This window comes from Aquarana catesbeiana, linkage group LG02 (genome assembly GCF_042186555.1).
Source record: "Aquarana catesbeiana isolate 2022-GZ linkage group LG02, ASM4218655v1, whole genome shotgun sequence".
Taxonomy (NCBI): Eukaryota; Metazoa; Chordata; class Amphibia; order Anura; family Ranidae; genus Aquarana; species Aquarana catesbeiana.
Window position 1 is genome coordinate 546,971,274 of NC_133325.1, and position 20,530 is coordinate 546,991,803.

The 20,530-nt window shown below is 43.3% G+C and overlaps 1 protein-coding gene across 2 annotated transcripts in view; it reads right to left on the reverse strand.

Annotated features, from left to right (window-relative positions):
• Window positions 1-20,530, reverse strand: part of CYB561D1 (cytochrome b561 family member D1) — a 142,546-nt gene that overhangs the window by 41,991 nt on the left and 80,025 nt on the right. For both annotated transcript variants that reach the window (XM_073615902.1, XM_073615901.1), the window contains exon 3: window positions 11,116-11,153. In XM_073615902.1, the coding sequence (XP_073472003.1) occupies window positions 11,116-11,153 (38 nt within the window). The remainder of the gene's footprint in view (window positions 1-11,115; window positions 11,154-20,530) is intronic.

Genomic DNA, 20,530 nt, shown 5'->3' on the forward strand with positions numbered 1-20,530 from the left:
ACCTCATTTCCGTAAGGCCAGACGCTGGTACAAAAAAAAAGTGTCTGTAGATTTATTCCAATTTGCTCTGCTGAATGCTTTTGTGCTATACACAGCAGGACGAACTGGATCCTTCCTTAAATTCCAGGAAGAGATCATCACAGCCCTTCTGTTTCCAGACGGTGCTGTGGACCAAACTTCCCAATCCAAATGCAGTAAGCCGGCTGCATGAGAGGCATTTTCCGCATGTCCTCTCTGGTACTCCTACCCAAAGAAACCCCAAAAGAAGATGTTGTCTCTGTAGAGAGCGCGGATATAGGCGTGACACCCGCTTTTATGGTCCCTCCTGACCAAATTGGTCTTTGCATTGGTGACTGTTTCTAACGCTACCACACACTAGTTGAGTATTAGTGTAAGGTACAGCACCACACAGTCCTAGGCACACGTACACAGGGTCTTGAAAGATGTGATGGCCATCACATTATAAGAGACCCTAATCTGCAACATTCAGTTTACAGTTTTTTTACAGTTTTTATGAAAGTGAAAAAAAAAAAAACCCACAAAAACATACAATAAAAAATCCAAAAATAGTTGTGGTTGTATTTTTCTTCTCTCTCTTTTTCTTCTATCTATTGTTCTCTCTCTTATGTTCACTCTCTACTGTCCGCTCAATATTGTTCTATATCTTTCATTCTCTTTCTGTTTTATTTTTACTATGTTTTATTTTATTTGCTTTGCGGGTATGGTATGTTATACGGTAATGATTGTTTTATTGTTAACCATCATTTGCTTAGCAGGTACGCCATTCAGCTGCAGCACGGGTTTATCTTGACAGCAACAGCGTTTGCTCCCATGATACATAAAGCCGTGACTCCAGTGTTGTCGGTGGTGATTTCACCACCACAGTTAAAAAAAAAAAAAAATGGTGCATGTATGCCCATCATTAGAAGTGGGTGGATGAAGGGCGGTATTCTAATGGTGGGCATACCCACCAATCAATCTCTTTTTTTCGTTCAGCCCACGGGCTGCATGAAAAAAAGAACATTGCAATGTATGCCCAACAAGGACCAGCAACGTACGGGTATGTTGCTGGACTTTGAGTGGTTATACCAGAATGATGCCTCAGGGTTTAGGTATCATCTTGGTATCATTCTTTTCAGCCAGCGGCCGGCTTTCATGTAAAAGCAATCCTAGCAGCTAATTAGCCTCTAGACTGCTTTTATAAGCAGTGGGAGGGAACGTTCCCCTCCACCATCTTCCATGGTTTTCTCGGGCTCTCCTGTCCCAACAGGGAACCCGAGAATGCAGCCGGTGGTTCCGCTAGCTGACCATAGAGCTGATTAGAGACCAGAATGGCTCTAATCATCATTTAGAGACAAAAATGTCAAATCGAAGGAACAGTAGTGAAGAGGCCTACACATTTCTGAGCATGACAAATAGTGAAGAGGAAGTCACTCATCTGTCAGATTCAGGCTCAGAATACGAACCTGTAGACAACAGTGGCACCCTGACAGATCGCCCTGCCAAGGTCAGGGGTACCAGACCCCGTTCTTCTGCTGTCGTTGAGGTGCAAGAACCACAGGTCCCTCGTATGGAGCAGAGAGCCAGTACTAGCGCCACTCATCCTTCTGGTGAACTGGCAAGCACCAGCGGCCTAGTACATCCTGGTCGCACATCCAGCACTGCAGTAACACTTGGTGACTTTGCAAGTCCCATAAGTGCAGTTCAAGCTGGCGAGGTGGCAAGCACCAGTAGTGTCACTCTGCCACCAAGAAGAAGACAAAGACAGGCCCGTCGATCCCATAGTGCCCTTCCTGCTGCATTTGCTGCATTTGCTAATCCTAATTGGGAACCCACAACTTCTGCAGCACCCATACTGCCCCCATTCACTGGCCACTGGAAACAGTTGATTTTACATCACTTGATTTTAATGCGCTGTTTTTCACCGAAGATCTCTATAGATCTATTGTGGACCAAAGCAATGCCTGCAGGTTTAGGTATCATCTTGGTAACATTCTTTTCAGCCAGCCTCTAGACTGCTTTTATAAGCAGTGGGAGTTAACGTATCCCCCCCCCCCCACTGTCTTCCATGGTTTTCTCGGGCTCTCCTGTCCCAACAGGGAACCCGAGAATGCAGCCGGTGGTTCCGCCAGCTGACCATAGAGCTGATCAGAGACCAGAACAGCTCCAATCATCTCTATTGCCTAAGAAACCGGCAGCTACGAGCATTTAGCGCCATTTAGCTACGTTTCGTTTTTTTTTTTTTTTTTTACAAAGTTGTCACTAAATGATATATTGTTCAAACATGGCATGGCTATATGATACAGGATATAGGATATAGGATACCACATGTGTGGGACTTTTTGGGAGCTTAGCCGCGTACAAGACCCCAAAAACCAAGCACCGCCTTCAGGCTTTCTAAAGGCGTAAAATTGTGATTTTACTCCTCACTACCTATCACAGTAAGGCCCCTTTCACACTGGGGCGGTGGGGGCGTCGGCGGTACAACAGCGCTATTTTTAGCGCTGCTGTACAGTCGTTCTTGCAGCTGTATTCGGCCGCTAGCGGTGCAGTTTTAACCCCCGCTGGCGGCCGAAAAAGGGTTAAAATCACTCGTACAGCGCGGCTATAGCCGCGGTATTGCCGCGGTATTGCCGCGCTGTTCCATTGATTTCAATGGGCAGGAGCGGTGAAGGAGCGGTGAATACACCGCTCCTTCACCGCTCCAAACAGCGGAGGCTGCTTAGGGGCGGTTTGCAGGCGGTATTTTTAGCGCAATACCGCCTGCAAACCGCCCCAGTGTGAAAGGGGTCTTACGGAGGCCCTGAAATGTCCAGATAGCACAACCCCCCCCCCAAATGACCCCATTTTGGAAAGTAGACACCCCAAGGTATTTGCTAAGAGGCATGGTGAGTATTTTGCAGATCTCATTTATTTTTGAAAATGAAGAAAGAAAAGAAAAATGTATTTTTTTTTCTTTTTTCAATTTTCAAAACTTTGTGACAAAAAGCGAGATCTGCAAAATACTCAACATGCCTCTCAGCAGATAGCTTGGGGTGTCTACTTTCCAAAATTGGGTCATTTGGAGGGGTTTGTGCTATCTGGGCATTTCATGGCTTCCGAAACTGTGCTAGGCAGTGACTGCGGTTAGACTGCCAAAAAGTTCCACACATGTGGTATCCCCGTACTCAGAAGAAGCAGCAGGATGTATTTTGGGGTGTAATTCCACATATAACCATGCCATGTTTGAACAATATATCATTTAGTGACAATGTTGTGTAAAAAAAAAAAAAAAATTGTAATTTTCACGAAACTTGTGTCAAAATCTAAAATATTCCATGGACTCAACATGCCTATCAGTAAGGATGAGCTCTGGCGTGTTCGCACAGCTCACGTGCAGAGCCCGCCAGGAAGTCGGCAGTGCGCTGCGCTAATCAAAGGAGGTGAGACATTTCCCGATCTCTGTGATTAGTGTAGTGCCGACTTCCTGGCGAGCTCTGCACATGGGCTGTGCGAACACACCTGAGCTCATTCATACCCATCAGCAAATAGCATGGGGTGTCTACTTTCCAAAATGGGGTCATTTGGGGGATGGTCTGTGCTATCTCGGCATTTTATGGCCTTCAAAAAATATTCAATGGGCTCAACATGCCTCGCAATTTCCTTGGGGTCATTTGGGGGGTTTGTACTGCCCTGCCATTTTAGAACCTCAAGAAATGAGATTGGTAGTCATAAACTAAAAGTTGCATAAATTCCAGAAAATGTACCCTAGTTTGTAGATGCTATAACTTTTGCACAAACCAATAAATTGACTTTTTTTTAACAAAGACATGTGGCTGAATACATTTTGGCCTGAATGTATGATTAAAATTGAGTTTATTAATTTTTTTTATAACAAAAAGTAGAAAATATTTTTTTTTTTTTTAAATTGTCGTCTTTTTTCTGTTTATATCGCAAAATATAAAAATCGCAGAGGCAATCAAATACCATCAAAAGAAAGTTCTATTTGTGGGAAAAAAAGGACACAAATTTTGTTTGGGTACAGCATTGCATGACCGCGCAATTACCGGTTAAAGCAGCGCAGTGCCAAATTGTAAAAAGTGCTCTGGTCGTTGAAAAGCCAAATCCTCCGGGGCTGAAGTGGTTGAGGGATCTCTTGGGGCCCCCCAGGTCACCAGAACTAGTGTCCCCATTGGAAGATTTTCCCTATTCATCTCAATTACTTTTCTGGGGACAACACAAAATTAGTGATTTTTTTTTTTTACTTTTAATGATAATGATAAACATGACAAATAGAGAGGGTGAATCTCCCTTAACCTCCCTGACGGTAATCCCGAGTGTGGCTCGGGGTTAAATTTCAGTCCCATTAGCGGTAACCCCGAGCCACACTCGGGATTACATTGCAGGATCCTGGTGCGGCTTTACTTACCTTGTGACCAGGATCCTGCGATGTCCCCCGCTGTGTCTGCGGGCTCTGTCTCCTCCGAAGCCTTTCTGTGCCTGGCTCCGTTCCCTGCGAGTGGCGCGACGCATGGGGCGGAGCCTGGCGGCAAATTCAAAACATGTAAAAATCATAACACATACAGTACTGTAATCTTACAGATTACAGTACTGTATGAAATCATTTCACATCCCTTTTGTCCCCAGTGCTTTGGCCCATGCCCTGTATGCAGTTTTATATGATATATACTGTTCTTTCTGCCTGGAAACTGGAGATTGTCCATAGCAACCAAAAAGTGTTCCTTTATGTCAAAAGTGCCTTTAGATCAGCTAGAAAACAGCAATAGTAAATTAGAACACTTGCAGAATTGAGTGATAGTGAATCGTGGGGAAATTTATTTTATTATTATTATATTTTTTTTAAATTATTTATATTTATTTATTATATTATAATTTATGTTTTTGTGTTTCAAAATTCATCATATCCGGGATATCTACTAGACTCTTGTTTGGACAAATTTAAGTGTGTTATTGTTAAGAATTACAGGCCTACAATATAAAACGCCAAATTTCCATGCAAAATAATTGTACCGCTTTCAGCACCTAAAATCCGAAATAATCATACCGCCAGGGAGGTTAAGGGGACACAGAAAGCAATAAAAACGGAGTTATTTTAAGCCCTCTTCCCTATCCAAAACTAAATAAAAAGTTTTACATTTAGTTATATTTACACATTACACACTGGATTGATAGTTAAACAAGGTAAATATACCCATTGAATGTAGCTTTACCTATATAGACATATGTTATAAACTTCTATACATATGTATACGCCCGTTGGAAATTTATATCCCCCAGGTGATGAATTTAATCTTGGAAATACATTCCTTCAGCATAAAGCACAGGTTTTGCATCAGTGCATAAGATATCCTTACAAAAATAATAAAAAAAGTTGAAGGTATTTCATCCCTAGATATTATATACATCATATGCACATTTGTGTCTCCTCCCACCCGTGCACGTCTAATTAAGTATGACCTCTTGTAGACAGAATTGGACTCCCTGGCCACTTTCTGGATGGTGGACCAGAGTGAGCATATCCTGATGTGTGTGACGTTTTGTCTTTTTGCTCTTGCTATTTAAATATTTCTCGTATCAAAGGACCCTTTGTAATTTTTGAATTCCTGCATATACAGGCTCTTTATTCTCAAGGATGATGATGTTATTGATGTCAATATTGCTAATATTCTGTATTAATATATGTTATAGATATCTGTATCTCCCTGAAGAAGATCATATACAAAATTATGATTGAAACTCTTTACTCTAAACAGTAATATCCACAGATATACCATTTGTGGATTTCTTTTTGTAAAATGTTACTGCAACTAACGATTATTTTCATGATCGATTAGTTGGCCAATTATTGTTTTGATTAATCGGTTAATACCCTTAAAGTGTGGTGTATAATTTAGTAATTATGTAAAGTTTAAAAAAAAGGAAATTTATTCTTAAATATCTCTATGAAGTGGTAAATATAAGTAACCAACTATATGGTTAGGGAGAAAAATATCTAATCCACTCTGAGAATAACAGACAGAAGAGATATACTATTAGAGGAGAAATACTGTATATACTATTAGAGGAGATATACTGTATATACTATTAGAAGAGATATACTGTATATACTATTAGAGGAGAGATATACTGTATATACTATTAAAGGATGAATCTGGTAAATATCATCAGACTTAGAGGTCAATTTTTTTTATTCAAAAGAAAAACAAAACAATGTCTGCCTTCAAAAAAAATTTCATTTTAAGAACGTTCGTTCGATTTTCTAATCGTTAGTGGAGTCAAATCGACATTAATTTTCAACCACAGTGATGGGAAAATTTGGAAATAAAAAACTTCATGGTCGAAGGAATTTTTAGACAGTGTGTGTATGTGGTTTTCATTCAGAAATTACATTCATTTTAAAAACAGAATGTTAAAAACAAGTGAAAATTTCAAACAACATTCTTTCATTCAGCATAAGGCTTGGTACACACCTATGCAGTTTGCTTTTGATCTGTTTCTGCAGTGCTTTTTGCTTTGCGTTTTGATTTTTGTGCACGTGATTTTGCTGCGATTTGCGTTTTTGCACTTTTTTTGGCCAAATTGTTAGGCACATTAAAAACATAAATTGCTGCAAATACGCAGTACATGCTTTTCTACAGCTTCTCCATTGAAGTATATTGAACCAAAAAAGCACCATTTTGCATTAAAAAAGTCCCTGACCCTTTCCAAATACACAGCAGCTGAAAAAAGCATAGATATGAACGTGTCCCATAGGAAACCATGTAAATGAACTGTAGTGCGTTTCTGCAAAAAGCACCAAAAAACACATAGATGTGAACCAGGTCTAAGACGTTTAGTAACATAATGGGGTTAAAAAAACTAAAATTAGCCCTTTATAGTACAAAAAAAGCAAATCACTACTGTAAGGGGTTCATTTTTTTACTGTAGAACTGTGAAAGTAGCATTTACAGTAGCGATTTTCTCTTTTTTGTACTATAAAGGGCTCATTTTAGTTTTTTTAACCCCATTATGTTACTGGCCGAATAATCGATTATAAAAATAGCAATTGATAAATTTCATAATCGATTAGTTGTCGATTAATCGATTAGTTGTTTCAGCCCTAGTTATATAGACATCTAATATGTTTATTTTTGTGTACACCAGAGCTCTTGTTGTTGTTCCTCCTTTTCCACATGCTCCCCTTCCCATCCCCTTTCCTTTTTGTTATTGCTGCTTTTATTAATGCAATTTTACACATTGAAAATAAAAACAATATTTTTACATAATACAAGTATTTTTCATTACTTGTAAGCTGCGTATAAGCCATAAGGAGTACTTTTTGTTACATACATTATTGGGCTAGCAGCACGATGTTTATAATCAGGAGAGGTGGGTTCCATATTTTTAGTTATATTTTAAGCCATTTTTCCTCTATTTTTACAGATGAAAAAGATGGGTTTGAGTGTTTTAAGCCAGCCATAGATGGATCAAATCTTGGCCGGTTCAGCAGGGACCGGCCATGATTCAATCCATCTATGATTCTATGGGGAGTCTGTCAGATTTTTTGCAAGCAATTACTGTCCGCGGCTATGGCTGCTAGCAGTAATCATGTTCTGCCGGCCAGGAAGGTTCCCCACTGGCAGAACTTTCTTTCCTTCCACCCATGGTGGAAAGCAAGAAAATCAGATTATCTATAGCTTGCCTAAATGGTAACAATAATGATGTTTCATCAAAGGTACCTCTGTGGTTAACAACCATGTTTAAAAAAGAAACTACAGAAACTTAAAGTATAACTAAAGGCAACCCTTTTTTTAAGCTTGGGATAGAGTGCAGAGGGATTAGAATGCTTGTCAGCTTTTATGCTTTCTGTGTCCCCGTTAAGGAGATTCACCCTCTCTATTTGTCCTTGTAACCATCATCATTGAAAGTGAAAGAAAAAGAAAATCCCAAATTTTGGGTTGTCCCCAAAAAAGTAATAGAGGGAGAATCCTCCAATGGGGACACCAGCTCTGGTGATCTAGGGGTCCCCAGGGGAATCTGTTAACTTGGGGTGATGCCTGCACCGTTTTTTAGAGGCAAAGGTTGGCTTTTTAGTGACGACAACCGATGCGGCTAAAAGCCGCTCAGCTGTTATCCAAAAAGATAAGGAGTGGATGTGTCGTCCCCCCCCCCCCCTCGCCGTTTTTCCCAGGCCTCCCATCCCACCTGGAGACCTGAGCCACCACTCCGCGCTTCCGCTGCCTAAGCTGAGACCCGGACAAGGCTGAATTTGGCTTTGATCAGGTCTCCGATGTAAAATACCGGCAGCAATGTCACTTCCAGTTTACTTGGCTGCCAACGGCGCCGATTTTAATAAAACAAATTATAGTATTCAGAATCGCCAATTTTGGCGATCTGAATACTTTTAAGTGCAAAGGAGGGATCGGGGGTCTTTTAGATCCCTGATCCTTCCATAAAGAGTGCCTGTCACCACCTATTACTGTCACAAGGGATGTTTACATCCCTTGTGACAGCAATTAAAGTAATAAGATTTTTTCTTTTTTTTAAAGGGACAATGTAAAAAAAAAGTAAATAAGAAAAAAATAAAATTTAAAGAGGGGGCTGCTCGCGCAGCAAAGAAAACGCATACGCAAGTTGCACCCGCAAACGGAAACGGTGTTCAAATCACACATGTGAGGTATCACCGCGATTGGCAGAGTGAGAGCAATAATTCCAGCAAAAGACCTCCTCTGTAACCGGTAATTTTTTTTAAAGCGTTGCCCACGGAGATTTTTAGGTACCATTTTTGTCGCCATTCTACGAGTATGTGCAATTTCAAAACATAACATGTTAGGTCTCTATTTACTCGGTGTAACATCTTCCACATTATACAAAAAAATTGGGCTAACTTTACAGTTTAATTTTTTTAAATTCATGAAAGTGTCTTTTTTTTTCCCCAGAAAATTGCGTTTGAAAGACCGTGTGACATAAAATATTGCAACAATCGCCATTTTATTCTCTAGGGTCTCTGCTAAAAAAATATATATATGTAAAATGTTTGGGGGTTCTTTAATTAGTAATTTTCTAGCAAAAAATATGGATTTTAGCGTGTAAGCAACAAATGTCAGAAATGGTCTTAGACATGAAAGGGTTAATTTGCAGGGTTTTTTTCTCACTTTTTGTTTGGCTAAGGGGCAGGAAGCGTCGGGAAATCTCTGCAATGGGACAGAGATGGCGAATAAAAATCTGACAGGGGTTATAACCCTCACTTGCTCTATCCAAAATGAAAAAAAAAAAGTTTTGCCTAGAAATCGACTTTAATGTGAACACATCTCCAGGTGGCTTACACCCAAGAGTCCTTAGGGAACTTAGCTCAGTTACACCCAAGCAGCTATTTGTAATTTTTAACAGCTTATTGAGTGGAATGGTACCATCTGATTGGGGTAGAGCAAATGTGGTACCAATTTCCAAAAAGGGAATGAGAGGTACAGTATACCAAAAAACTACAGACCAGTCACCATACTGTCAATAGTATGTAAGGTAATGATAAGGAACTCTATACAGAAATTTGTTTGCCATAAAGGTATCATAAGTGACAACAGTCAAACAGGATTTATGAAAGATCGTTCTTGTCAGGCCAACCTGTTATCATTTATGAGGAAGTAAGTGAGAAATTAAATGGTGGAAGTCCAGTGGACATAGTCTATCTAGAGTTTGCTAAAGCCTTTTATACTGTACCTCATAAAGGTTTATTCTATTTAATCCATAAAATAAGGTCATGTTGAAGTTGATGAAATTTTATGAACATTGATAGAAAACGAGTTACATGGTCCTGAGAGTAGTGATAAATGACTCATCTCTGAATGGTCTAAAGTTGTGAGTGGCGTGCCTCAGGGTTCTCTATCGGGGTCAATGCCATTCAATTTGTTTACTAAAGATATAGAGAGTTTGGAATCAAGAGCTCAATTTCAGTGTCTGCTAATGATATCAATTACACAGGGAAAACTCCAGCATTATTACATCATCACGACTTTGAAAAAAAAAAAGGGGGTTTGGGCAGCTACATGACAGATGAGGTGCTATACTGAGACATGTAAATTTATGCAATTGGGTGTCAAATACATTAGGAGAGGCTCTCCTTAGAGAATTAGTGATGGAAAAGGATCTGGGTTGCTTGCAGATCACAAAATTAGCAATAGCATGCAATTCCAAGCCGCAGCTAGCAAAATACTGTCATGCATTAAAAAGGAGATACATTCAATAAATGAATAATTCAACCCATTTACAAGACACTGGTACAGCCTCCTCTCCAGTTTAGTTTTGGTCACCAATCCTCTGGAACGATGTTGCTAAATTAGAAAAAGTTCAGCGAAAGGGAACAAAATTTAAAGGTGAAGTATAGCCAAAGCTATATTGGCTATACTTCTGTGGATCACAAGGAGTGCAGTTCGTTCTACACTCCTGTGATCCATTTTCATGAAGCTGAAGCCTGCAGTTGGCTGACATCACAGGGCCGGTCCAAGTTCTGGAAAGATCCCAACCAATTGGCTGACTGACAGTCACTGCTCTCTGCTCAGAGCAGAGGGGGGAAATTGAGTAATCAGCTGTGTTTGATCACTCAGTTCTGACTACAGGGGCAGCAGGTAACAGATGAAACCTTAGGGGAAAGGAGGACCTCGGCTATGGGGATGGATTACACAGATAACAAGTATTCACTCTAGAGAAGAGGTGCTTAAGAGGTATATGCTTACAATGTATAAATATATCAAAGGTGACTTCATTAACTGTATTAAACCATTACTCTGTGGTGCCTGAATGGGAGGCGTGGCCATGATTTGAAGCTAGAAGAAAGGAGGTCAGATCATAGATTCCAAAAAGGGTTTTTACTGTTAAGTAGTAAAAATGTGGAGCTCCATCCCCAGGAAGTGGTACTAGCTGAGAGTGTCCACAACTACAAAAAACTTTTAGATGTCTTTCTCAGGAAACAAAATATACAGGGCTATGGAAATTGTTAGAGAATAGGAATCACACATAGATTAAACTGGATGGAGTAGTGGCTTTTTTTCAATCATATAAAATGTAATGTGAGATACTGCTATCATGCAAGAAAAATATTACAACAAAATCAGAATGATAAACTGTATACATAATACTTACAGCAATAGCCATGAACAAAGGATGCCATGAGAAGAGACCTGCAAGTAGACAACATAAGGCAAAAAGTGAAAGGTATATTCCCCTATTTTTTTATTTTTTTTATTCACTTACATTACATATTTCATAACTAAATGGACACACTCTTTATGAAGTAAGACAACCTTGGCTAAGTCAGAGATAACGATCCAACGGTGGTCATATATGAAGCTATGAACAAACTGTAAATCAGCCTTTCTCAACTGGGGTGCCGTGGGATTATGGTAGAGAAAGGCTGTCAGATGAGCCTGAGCTCCCGATTCCCAGTCGAACTGTAAATCAGCACCGGGAGGGAGTTTGGTCAGACTCAGCAAAGTGAAAGCAAAAGGGAGGGGGGGGGGGGAGTGTGCTGTGCTCTCTACCTCCCCCTACAGTGCAGTACCCGGCATTGTGAAGGAAGGTACTGTACTAGAACTTTTAAAGGTGTTTGTGCGAGTGTGTACATTTATCTGCATGTGTGCGTCTTTCATGTGTCTGCTTGTATGTACATGTGTCTGTATGCATGTGTCTGTGTGTGTACAAGTGTCTGTATGTGTGTACGTGTGTGTGTCTGTGTACATGTGTCTGCATATGTGTGTGCACATATCTGTACGTGTGTGTATGTGCATTTGTACATGTGTTTGTATGTATGTTTGTGTTGATATGTGTGTATGTATGTTACTTTTAATCCTGACCCCCCTATTCCTCTACTGTTAGAACTGATTTTTTTATGGCTTGTTCATAACATCAAGGACTGCTGCTCCTCTGAAAAGCAATCCATGCGCAAATCGCTTTTCAGGGGCATTTGACAGGCAGTAACGTGGCAAGATGTTGCCTCCTCACCACCTGTTTTAACCCAGTAAATGCAGCATCACTACACCGCAACCGCATGCAATGCACACAGTTGGGAGTGGTTGCGGTGCAGCCCCATTCACCCTGGGTATAACTACAGCTGTAGGCACAACATGTGTACACCCTAAGCTGCTACTTTTGCAACTAAAGAGGGAGCAGTTGGGGGCGGTAAAAACAGCTCAAGCACATGCTTTTATTGCCCCTCCAACCTCACATGTAAACAAACCCTTGGTACGTGCTGTGTTTAGGGCAGCCCATTCATTTCAATGGGCTGCCCTACCCGCAGAAATGCAAGGAAAGAAGTCCCTGACCCTTTTTAAAATTGTGCGGCATCAAAAACACCCCACGTTTGCAAATGTGTGGGGTACCATTAAATGGGTTGTATAGGCAGAAGGATTTTTATTTTAATGCATTAAGATAAAAACCCTTCTGTGTGCAGCAGCCCCCCCCCCCCCCCCCCCCAATACTTACCTGAGGTCCCTCTCTGTCCAGCGATGTCTGCGAGTCTCAGCCATCCGAGATTATCCCTCCTGATTGTCTGAGACACAGCAGCGGTACCATTGGCTGCTGTGTCTCAGGCTGTCAAAGTCAGCTAGCCAAACAGGCGAGAGAGGGGGCGGAGCCAGGTAGGGGCTCAGTGTCTGAATGGACACAGGGAGCTGTGACTCAGCTCGGGTGCCCCTATAGCAAGCTGCTTGCTGTTGGGGCACTTAACAGGAAAGAGGGGCCAGGATCACAGAAGAGGGACCCGAGAAGAGGAGGATCCAGGCTGCTCTGTGCAAATCCACTGCAACAGAGCAGAAAAGTATAACAAGTTTGTTATTTTTATAGGAAAAAAAAAAAGACTTTACAATCACCTTCACCTTAAGAACTAATGGCACCCCTTAAGAGCAGAGCATTTGTCTTTGTGTCAGGAACAAGCACACTTTTGCACACATTCTGCAACACACAATAACGTGAACCAAGCCTTGGACAGGGGTGCCTCAAGACCGAAAATACTAGGGATGCACCGAAATTTCGGCCACCGAAACATATCGGCTGAAAATGGCCCTTTTGGCAAAAAGCTGAAGAGAATTTTCGCCGATACTGGCGCCGAAAAAAGGGGCAGGGCCATCCCGCTGGGTGCCGCACATGTTTCATCCCACGCGCCCCTAAGAGTCTCCAATCCCTCCTCCTCCTCCTCTCACTCCTGTCCTACACAGCCTCCCTAGTGCCTGGTAATGAATGTCAGACTCACACGCTGTGTGTCAGAGATCTGAATCGCCCTGCAGCCGATGTCCCGCCTCCTAGACTGCCTCTTCTGATAGATGGCAATCTGATCCAATGCTAGGAATCATTGTGCCGTGTGTCATAGGAGGCTGGACATCAGCTGCACGGCGATTCAGATCCAGCCCTGACACAGTGTGTGAGTGCGATATTCATTACCAGGCACTGGGGAGGCTGTGGGGGAGGGAGGGAGGGGGGGAGGGGGAGGGGGAGGAAGAGGAAGAGGAAGAGGAAGAGGAAGAGGAAGAGGAAGAGGAAGAGGAAGAGGAGGAGGAGGGAGGAGGAGGAGGAGGAGGAGGAGGAGGAGGAGGAGGAGGAGGAGGAAAGACTGAGGGGCGTACCGGGATGAAATTGGCTGCACAGCGATCTGACACACATCGTGACATAGCATTACCAGGCACTGGGAAGGCTGTACATGATGGGCACTGGCAGGCTGCAGAACATGGGCACTGGCAGGCTGTACTCGATGGGCACTGGCAGGCTGTAGAACATGGGCACTGGCAGGCTGTAGAACATGGGCACTGGCAGGCTGTAGAACATGGGCACTGGCAGGCTGTAGAACATGGGCACTGGCAGGCTGTAGCACATGGGCACTGGCAGGCTGTAGCACATGGGCACTGGCAGGCTGTAGCACATGGGCACTGGCAGGCAGGACGCGATGGGCACTGGCAGGCTGTACGTGATGGGCACTGGCAGGCTGCATAACATGGGCAATGGCAGGCTGCATAACATGGGCACTAGCAGGCTGTACATGATGGGCACTGGCAGGCTGCATAACATGGGCACTGGCAGGCTGTAGATGATGTGCACTGGCAGGCTGCATGTCTCTGACCATCTCCTGTACCATGTGCCCAGTCTCTGAACATCTCCTGTAATGTGTCTGCAGTCTCTGACCATCTCCTGTACCATGTCCCCAGTCTCTGACCATCTTTTGTAGCATGTCTGCAGTCTCTGACCATCTTTTGTACCATGTACCCAGTCTCTGACCATCTCCTGTACCATGTCCCCAGTCTCTGACCATCTCCTGTACCATGTCCCCAGTCTATGACCATCTCCTGTACCATGTCCCCAGTCTCTGACAATCTCCTGTACCATGTCCCCAGTCCCTGACAATCTCCTGTACCATGTCCCCAGTCTCTGACCATCTCCTGTATAAAAATATTTTTAAAAAACAGTCACTTTCGGTTTCGGTGCTGTTTCGGTATCGGTTTCGGTTTACGGGATCAAGGAAGATTTATTTTCGGTATCGGTTTCGGCCCCAAAAAACCCATTCGGTGCATCCCTAGAAAATACTTTTCAAGTTCACCACGACTGGAAAAAGGTTGAGAAACACTGCTGTAGATCACTGATTAACTCATTTCAAATGATCTTTTGTTCAAAACAAGCATCTGATCATATTTTTTCCCATTAGATGATTTTTTTATTGTTCAAATCTAATATATAGTTTCACTGATTTCTGAACAATAAAATTATTTCACGAAAATGTCATGTATATTGTATATTTGCTTCATTATGTTAATGGCCTGCATTACACGTGAGGCAAATGTGCAGTTTTAGAGCGCTAAAAGGATTAAGCAAACGGGTGGGATATTAGATGAATGAAAGGGGAGAAATTACACAGACATCAAACTAAACAGAGGAAAGTTATGGGGATTGGAAAAAAGTGGAGGTGGACCAGAAAATGTACAGTAAAGAAGTTAGGCAGGAACACAGAAGAAAAAAAAAATGTAGGTCAGCCTTATCAGAGGGATGAATTAGTCAAAGGGACAGGGATGATGCTGCAAGGGCAGTCAGTTTGGAAGGAAAGAAGTCATAAATGCAGCACAAAGACACATGGCTTAGACATCCTAACAACAAACAAAAGGTTTAGACATTGATAGTGAAAAGCAACAAGGAGATCAGACAAAAGGGGGTAAAGTTATTTTGGATTTTGGGGGTGGAAGTAAGCCAGCAGTTTTGGAAAAAAGTTCTGTATATGTGGGATAGGAATTTCAGGTGTCCTGACTTTTTAAAACTGGTGTGTATATTCATCATTAGAGAAACTAGCGATATCCATTCTCTGGATAATGGGAATTAAAAAAAAAAAAAGAAGTGCTGAAATATACATATACCAGGTAACTACACTTGTTTTAATGAAAAAAACTGCCACCTGCATTTTTTCTAACTTGAAGAATTCTTGAGAAGAATCAGCTTCAAGTAGCTTTGTATTTTTAACCACTTCATACCGGGCACTTAGACACCTTCCCGCCCAGGCCAATTTTCAGCTTTCAGCGCTGTCGCAATTTGAATGACAATTTTTTTATCATTTTGTTCCCACAAATAGAGCTTTCTTTTGGTGGTATTTGATCACCTCTGCGGTTTTTATTTTTTGCGCAACAAATAAAAAAAGACCGAAAATTTTGAAAAAAAACAAGCTTTTCTTTGTTTCTGTTAAAAATTTTTGTAAATAAGTACGTTTTCTTCTTCAATGACGGGCACTGATATGGCTGCACTGACGGGCACTGATACAGCGCCACTCATGGGCACCAATGAGGTGGCACTGATGATGGGCACTGATAGGTGGCACTGATGGGCACTCATAGGTGGCACCGATGGGCACTCATAGGCGGCACTGATGGGCACTCGTAGGTGGCATTGATTGGTACATATGGGTGGCACTGATGGGTACTTATGGGTGGCACTGATGTGTGGCACTGATAGATGGGCACTGACAGGTGGCACCGATGGGCAATGACAGGTGGCACCGATGGGCAATGACAGAGGGGCACTCATAAAACATATTGGGGGCATTGCTGGAACATAATGGTGCCAATCAGTGCCCATTTGTGGGAACTGATTGGCACAGATTGGGCACATGTGGATGGCCATGGGGTACATACCTGGCCATGCACATGTTGCCCCTTCCCTGGTGGTCCTAGTGGCGATCCCTGGTGGTCCAGTGTGGTGATCTGAGGGGGGACTGCGCTGATAAACAATCAGCGCAGACCCCCCCTGTCAGGAGAACCGCCGATCGACTCTCCTCTACTCGCGTCTGTCAGACGCGAGTGAGGAAAAGCCGATCAACGGCTCTTCCCATTGACAGCGTGATCAGCCGTGATTGGACACGGCTGATCACGTGGTAAAGAGCCTCCGCTGGAGGCTCTTTACCAAGATCGGTGGAGCGGTGTGTCAGGCTGACACACCGCTCCACCGATCGCCGCGATGCTCGCCCCCGGGGGTGCGCGGCGGCATGTTATCCTGCTGGACGTCATATGACGCCCAGTCAGGATAACGGAACCACTTCCCGGACGTCAATCCGCTATAGGGCGGGCGGGAAGTGGTTAAAAGAACCCACAGCAGGGAGCCCACTTTTACTTACTTGCAGCACATTCAACAGGAAAGAGAAGACTTCCTGCATTTTCTGCTACCCTCTAATGTTATGTTGTTAACATTACATCTTAACTGTCAATTACAAACAATGAGATCATACATGCTAGTTAATTTATTTCTTTTTTGAAGCAAAATGTTTTTTTTAACATGTTTTATAGATGTTCCCCATTTCCAACTGCTACCACCTCTTCCCCATACTTTCCTTCTCCCTCATTCTCTCCCCCAACAAACAACTGAACAATACTAGGTTGCTTTGCTTTCTTAATGGGATCCAAATAACCTTTTTGCAATGGCGTACAAGACACCACAGGAGAGACAACTTACGGTAAATGTTGGTATCAATTATGGAATGAAGCAAAAGCAACTTATCCCCTTGTCTGCATTATGGGCCTATGGAAATTAAACTGTAACCTGTACTGGAGGTTAAGTAAACAGTGTGGGTAGGTATAGCCCAAAACCATTAGTTTTGCACATCAGATCCAGAGCCTAAAAGGTAATGAAATGCCTTAGATCTTGTCCCACTTGGCTCTGCTGCCCACTTTGAATTTAATCAGTTAGCCTAGGCAAGAAGGCAAGGCATTAACAGGATCAAGAGAGCCACCACAAACAAGGGTCTTATTTAAGTATTATGCTGTTATACTGCTTCATTGTAATGGTCTATGTGTCATAAGGGGGGCTAGCGTTGGTACTTCCAGTCATTTCTCCCATCATTTTTCACATTCAGATAGACGCGCACTGCATCTATAGGTTATATTTTACCGTCATTAGAATCTATCCACATTTTTGTGGTTGTTGGAAACATACGCAAATTACTTAGTAAAAGGGCTATGTGTCAAGAAAAAGGACCTGTATTGGAATTTTCAGGAAGTCAGCTCTTTAATTTGAAAAATAACAGCATCTTCTCTGCCAAGGAGGTGTTACAGCAGGGCACGGCATCAGTGAAAATAAATATGGAGGAGTAGTAGTGCCCCTATTAGTAGGAGGTATAGTATCCCATCATTGGTATCGGTGGAAGCGATAGTGCCCCCTTGTTGGTATCTATGGAAGAAATAGTATCTCCTTGTTGGTGTCAGTGGGAGGATAAAGGGCCAGATAAAGGCTAGCAAAGGTCCACAGTTTGGAGACCCATGCTCTATACTATAATGAAACCACACTTCCCATCATGCTTTGTGAATTGCAGTGAATGTGGGAGGGTACACTAGGCCTGTACATGTTAAATGTGAACAAGCCCACTTCAACATAAATCACACCACCTCATTCTGCAGCCATACTACTACTACTAATACAGCAACACACAGCAGGATAGATAGGTTACAGCCTTATAAATGCAAAGCATGCATTTTCAAAATGTTTAGTCCATTCTATCCTCTGATCTATTCTATCTCCCTCCTCTAGGTTTTTTGTTACGGTTTCTGCTGCTATCTTCACATGAGATCTCTCCCCTCCAGCCACAATAGGAGATAAACAGATTGCCCTTACTTGCTTCATGTAATCATTACTGAGTGTAGACACATGCCCATAATTGTAGATTTTACCCACTGTACTCTGCTGTGATTCAGTATTCTAAATATTGCTCCTTCTGTTGTAGCTTTGAGATCTAACTTTAATCAGAGCTTGTATGGTGTATATGAGCACATCCCTAGCCGCAACACAAAAGAGCCAGGACATGCTGCTTTACATCAGCATGTGGCTGTCAGGGCTGGGCTCAGCTGTTGGCTAATTGCCAGCTCCCATCTCTCTCCACAGTTACCCAGCTGTTGTTGATTCTGCTCGTCAGTCCTGCCTACTTAAAGTCGTCCAGCTCACTTTATCTCTGCCTTCGCCTTTGTCAACATCACAGAGACTTTTCTCCTGCATTCCTGTTTGAAGACTTGCTCGGCTGACGTTCCTTCTGGCTCCTGAACCTGCTTGCTGTACTACTACGTTTATCTCTGGCTCTCTGACATTTGCTTGGCTGACTACGCCATACGGTTACTGAACTCTGGCTTGTTTTGACTACACTTACTCTGTTTACCTTATTATTATTATTATTATTAAACAAGTGTGATTTAACTATACTTCTGTCTCGGTCTGATTCATTGGTTCCTGATAGTGGCACAAGTAAATGTCGGCATGAGAAAAAAACAAAAAACTGCAGCTCTAACTTAATTATTAATAGCACAATAATGGTAAAACCCTCTAATGTATGGAAATCTCAATAGACTTCAATACCACCACAATACTGGTCTCTGTGATAAGCAACGTCACATATAATACACATCAAAATGAAAATAAAAGACATAAAAAATGACTCTTCAGGGATGGTGGAAACCCCCCCCAGTAGATATTTGGTAGTGGACGGTGTCCACTGCAGCCTCATCAGTGCAGCCTCATTAATGCCAATAAGTTCCACCTCATCAGTGCAGCCTCATCAATGCCAATCAGTGCACCCCCATCAGTGTAGCCCCATCGGTGCAGAATATAAGTGCAGCTTCATCAGTTCCCGTCAGTGAAGCTTATCAGTGCAGCCTATCAGCACTGCCTCATCAGTGCTCATAAGTAAAGCTCATCAGCGCCCACAAGCACAGTCTCATCAGTGCAGCATAATCAGTGCCCATAAGTGCAACTTATTAGTGCCCATCGGTGTAGCCTCCTCAGTGCCCATCGGTGTAGCCTCCTCAGTGCCCATCGGTGTAGCCTCCTCAGTGCCCATCGGTGTAGCCTCCTCAGTGCCCATCAGTGTAGCCTCCTCAGTGCCCATCAGTGTAGCCTCCTCAGTGCCCATCAGTGTAGCCTCCTCAGTGCCCATCAGTGTAGCCTCCTCAGTGCCCATCAGTGTAGCCTCCTCAGTGCCCATCAGTGTAGCCTCCTCAGTGCCCATCAGTGTAGACTCCTCAGTGCCCATCAGTGTAGCCTCCTCAGTACCCATCAGGGCAGCTTATCAGTGCCCATAGGTTCAGCCTCATCAGTGCCCATAAGTTCAGCCTCATCAGTGCCCATAGGTTCAGCCTCATCAGTGCCCATAGGTTCAGCCTCATCAGTGCCCATAGGTTCAGCCTCATCAGTGCCCATAGGTTCAGCCTCATCAGTGCCCATAGGTTCAGCCTCATCAGTGCCCATAGGTTCAGCCTCATCAGTGCCCATAGGTTCAGCCTCATCAGTGCCCATAGGTTCAGCCTCATGCGTGCCCAGAAGTGCAGCAGGGATCTTTAGGAGAGTCAGCCGGATCACACAGAGCAGGGATCTCTCGCTGTGACACATCTTGTGATGTGAAACGCCAGCCGCTGTCAAACAATGTCCCGCCTCCTGCACCGGCATTGGACCACTATCCTGTCTATCACAGGAGCCGGTCCAGGAGATGGGATTGTTTTACAGCGGTTGGCCTTTCAACTCCAAGACGTGTCACAGCGGGAGATTCCCGCTCTGTGTGATCCAACCGGCTTTCGTCTGTGAGCCCAGTGCAGTTTTATTTAGTTGGTATGACTTTGGGAGGCAGAGTTGATGCTGGCAGGGAACAGGAAAGGAGGAAAGAGGAGGACACCACCTCCAATGGGTGGTACAGACCAGGGGTCTGTGAGTCCCGTCCTCCCACTACAGCAAGCAGGGACGGAACCACAAATGGGCTGTGCCAAGATTAGTGGCTGGGGGAATAGGAGGAATAGCAGCCACCGGTCTAACAGGAGATCAATGGCAAGTAACAGTTTTATTTGAAAATCATCAAGCTATTACAGAAGAATTAGAGAGAAAACACAGCGCCTCAAAGTGTATCATGCATGAACCATTTAATTAATAGTCCGCGCCCCTGGGGTCCAGCCGGCGGCTCGCACGGGTGGCTTCCAGCACTTTTCGCAAGATGTGGGTAGTAAGGATGCTGGAGTCTTGGGGATTACGTCACTTCCGGGTGTGGAGCGAAAGAGGCGGCTTCCTGTTCAGC